Raw genomic sequence first — 4,069 nt, 5'->3', positions numbered from 1 at the left:
AGATGACTCCAGAAGACCCAGGTTTAATTTCCAGCACCCACATGGCAGTTCACAACTGTCTGCGACTCCAGTTCCAGGGAATCTGACGCCCTCACAGACATACGTGCAGGCAAAACACCAATGCACATAAAATAAAAATAAATTATAAAAAGAATTCCCATTTCTTTTCTTTTCTTTTCTTTTCTTTTTTTTGGAAGCTATACTCATTCTTATTTTCTCCTTGGTAACAACGGTTTGGAGCTTAAGTTTTGTGGAGGAGGGTGTGTTCTGAGAATAGAGCTGCAAGGTTGGGAGAACACTCTGGAACAAACGCTGGATTGAGGAGTTTGTGATGGGATGTAGACCATGCCCCAAATCCTTCACTGGGAAAGTCTTGTTGCTAAAATAAAAACATCAAGTGAGCTAATTGTGCATTCAGTGATAGATTAAGAATTTATGAATTATGTAAAGGCAGATGCATGAAAGGCAATTGTCTCCCTTTTGCGGGAACACGGAAATGGAGCATGATGATGTCTCGCTGCATGCTGAGGCCCGGCAGCTGCTGGAGAAATAATTCAGGAATAAAATGCAGGACAAATTAACGTTTCTCCAGGATAAGCTATCAGTCTGGTCAAATGTTTATTATTACTTTTTTATTTTTTTATTGAGTTATAGATATTTTCTCTGCTCCCCTTCCTTCATTATTTTTAATACTTTACTTGAATAAATACCAGAAATAAAAAACATGATCAGATCATTTTCACTTTCCTCCATTCAACCCTTCCTATGTACTCCCGCTTAGCTCACAAATTCATGGCCTGTTTCTCTTTTACAGTGCCTGTCCCTTTGGGGGCCATCAAACTACCACAGTTGGGAATAATTTATTTTCTAGCTATTTTCAGTAATTTTTTTTTGTTTTGTTTGTTTTTTGAGACAGTGTTTCCTCTGTGTAGTTCTAGCTGACTTGGAAGTCACTCTGTAGACCAGGCTGGCCTCAAATTTACAGAGAGCCGCCTGCCTCTGCCTCCTGAGTGCTGGGATTAAAGGTGTGTGCCATTAAATTCTTAGTTTCATTAAAAGAATTTATGAAATCATATTAAATTAATTCATTAGTTTAATTTCATGAAAAGAATTTATACAATTCTTTTAAATTGATTAATTCATTAATTGGGTTGAATTAAAATTTCATAAAAGAATTTAATAATGGTCCCAGAGGGAAGCTCTTAGACAATTTTATTAGCGTTTGAAGGAAAACCTCTGTCATTCGATGGCTTCTCACTTGCACCTACCATTATACTGGTTATTTTTGCCATCCTCTTTTGGGGATGGGTGTCTTTCTATGTTCCTAGCTGGCTCTGAAATCCTCTTGGCTCAACCTTCCATGGTACAACAGGTGTGTCCCACTATACCTGACTAAAAGATCCAAGTTATTTATAGATATACATAATCTTTATAGATACCAAATCAAAGTGAAACAGCAAAAAGGATAGTTTATTTAAAAAAAAATAATCAAGATTAAAGACCCCGAGAAGGGACTCTGATTTCCCTAGTATCAAGTCAACAAGTCAAAACATGGGGTGGCCTGTGAGGGTAGGAGGTAAAGATGTGGGCTGGCTTTGGTACTTGGGGTAGCAGCTTGCCCAGATCGAGCTGTAACAGGAAGTCTGTGGCCATCTCTGCCAGAGCCGAGGCTTCAGTTTCTTCTCTGTGATTCCTCTCCCAAGAAGGACTTGGCTCAGGATGGCACGAGCCTGTGCTGAAACCCAGCTTTCCTGGACAATCCCCGTCCCTGGAACTTGCTAAATGGGCCACATGGGCAGCTGGTATGGGGGAGGTCCAGCTTCTGCTCTTCACCCGAGGTCTCCCTGGGGCAGCGAGGCTCCATGGAAACCCAGAGCTGACTCAGGAAAGGATGTCTCTGATGGATGACAGCTCTGTCCCCTCTGTAGGCCTCAGTTTCCCCTGTGAACAATAGGAGTGACCTGGTGGTCTTTGGAGCCTCTCTCTGTCCTGCTGTGCTCCCAGCCTGGGGAGTGGGCTCAGGCTCCCAGCGGCTGCAGTCTGTGTTCACTGTCCCTGTGGTCTGAGGCTTTGGGAAGCCATCCAAATACAGAGAAAATGTCTCTCTTGTGCCTGTGCAGTCTGAAGGGACATTTGGCTTCTCGCACCTGCTTCTACTTGGGCACAATTGCCCTTTGAGTGCAGAGCTGGGGGCTTCCAGGAGATGGGAAGCTGCTCAGAAGGCCCAGAGCTGGGAGTGGGTGAGCAGGCGTGCATCACGGAGCTAGTGGTGGTCAGCATAGCCCTCTGTGGTCTGCAGAGCCAGCTGGTGCTGTATGTGAGTGACTGTCCTCAACTTCTTTATCCTGGGTTTTAGTCTGGGAGGTCATGCTAGGTCCCTACTGAGGCTTGAGCTCTGTCTAGGTGCCACGCTAGCATCCTGATCTCTTGGCTTCCCCTCTGTGCTAGTTACTTCAGTGTGACTTGTGGCAGGCTGGTCAGGAGTGGCTGGTGTGGGCTGTGTGTTTGGCTCTGGTCTGGTCTGGTCTGGTCTGGCCTCCCCCTTTGTGCTGGTTACTAGTTACTTCTGTGTGACTTGTGGCAGGCTGGTCAGGAGTGGCTGATGTGGGCTGTGTGCTTGGCTCTGGTCTGGTCGTCTGGTCTGGGGTACCTGGCCATGAGCTGCTTGTCTGATGGTGGTCTTGCCTAGGTGGTTGTAGACCCTGACTGTTCATGTCCTGCAGGTAATGCATCCCCTGCCATGCCTTCCCATCAACCCCACACCAGCCGTATACCCTCACTTTCTGGTCTGCCATTGTGTAAATGGGACAGTGGTCCCTGGCAGGCCCGGTTCATGCCCCTAACCTACCTGCCACTGATCCTTCTTTGAGAGGCTAAGTGGGGAAGAACCACGCTCTGGGACTGCCTGGCTACTCCCTCCTGTGGCTTCAGTTCTATGTGGATGTGTTTCCCAGCTGTCCCACAGTTCAGGGCTCCAGAGGGTATAGACAAGAAGGGGTAAGCTGCTCATAGGCATCACTGATCACAACACAGAGACTGTCGTCTGCCTGATCCCTGGCTTGTGACATTAGGAGGTGGTTACGGGGCAGAGTATAGAGTGGGAGACGGGACAGTGGATGACCCTAAGGAGAGACCCTTGCCCATCCCCCATTCATTACATCCTCCTGGCCCTGGGATGCTGCCCACCCCACTCCTCTACTTTCTCAGCCTTTACACTGACATCAATTTAGGGCCCAGCAGGGACCTCTCTGGTCTCCTTGGCTTTCTTTCCTTTTGCTGTCTTTTGATTGGTGCTGCCCCTGGCTCTCTCTGGTGCCTATGAGAGCCACTTGGTACATATGCTGCAGGTGAGGACAGCTCTGCAGGGTCCAGTGGTCCATCTCCCATGTCTGAAGCTATTTCCTCTGGAGAGTTCTAGAGCTACGTTCTGCTTCCACGTGGGTAGGTTCCAGTGTTCATCTGCCCCTGCTGTGTGGTATGCCTTTCCTGGTCTCACATACCATATTTGTGGACACTGAGCCCTCTCTTTTTGTCTGACTTTGTCCATTTGCCCATACTCTCACTGTGTGAGTTCTGTGGTGATATGCGTCCAGGGCACACTAGCTGGCAGGATGTTGGGTCACTCTGCCCAGCTCCCCAGCATCCCATCACCAGCCAGCCTGGCAAAAGAACAGCTCTGAGAGAATGAAGGGGCTCTATAGAGATTTGGGGTGCCGAGACTGTGAGGGGCCTGAGGATGGGTTGTGGGAAATCTGGGGCAAGGGTGATGGAAAGGGCCGTCAAGATGGGCAGGCAGATGTGGGGCTTGCTTGTGGCCAGGTAAATCTGTGGAGCCTCCTCCCTCACAGATTCTAGGTGTCCCGCACCTACCTGAAGGGCATGGGAGCCCCACGTGTTCCCAGAAGGACGGTGCTCTTTCAGCGGGAGAGGACAGGCCTGACCTACCGTGTGCCTGCGTTGCTCTGTGTGCCTCCCAGGCCGACATTGCTGGCTTTCGCGGAACAGCGACTTAGCCCCGATGATTCCCATGCTCACCGCCTGGTGCTGCGGAGGGGCACACTGGCCAGGG

The 4,069-nt window shown here is 48.9% G+C and overlaps 1 protein-coding gene across 1 annotated transcript in view; it reads left to right on the top strand.

Moving 5' to 3' along the window:
* Nucleotides 1–2,346: 2,346 nt before the first annotated feature.
* Neu4 (neuraminidase 4) overlaps nucleotides 2,347–4,069 on the top strand; it is a 4,523-nt gene continuing 2,800 nt past the window's right edge. The window contains exons 1-2 of the mRNA XM_013351585.2: nucleotides 2,347–3,441; nucleotides 3,849–4,069. The exon at nucleotides 3,849–4,069 is cut by the window's right edge and continues 6 nt beyond it. Of these exons, the coding sequence (XP_013207039.1) occupies nucleotides 3,880–4,069 (190 nt within the window). The 5' untranslated portion in view covers nucleotides 2,347–3,441; nucleotides 3,849–3,879. The remainder of the gene's footprint in view (nucleotides 3,442–3,848) is intronic.

The sequence above is a fragment of the Microtus ochrogaster genome, linkage group LG4, assembly GCF_000317375.1.
Source record: "Microtus ochrogaster isolate Prairie Vole_2 linkage group LG4, MicOch1.0, whole genome shotgun sequence".
Classification (NCBI taxonomy): Eukaryota; Metazoa; Chordata; class Mammalia; order Rodentia; family Cricetidae; genus Microtus; species Microtus ochrogaster.
Note: the sequence above shows the minus strand (reverse complement) of the source record. Positions and strands in the feature narration are given on the sequence as shown.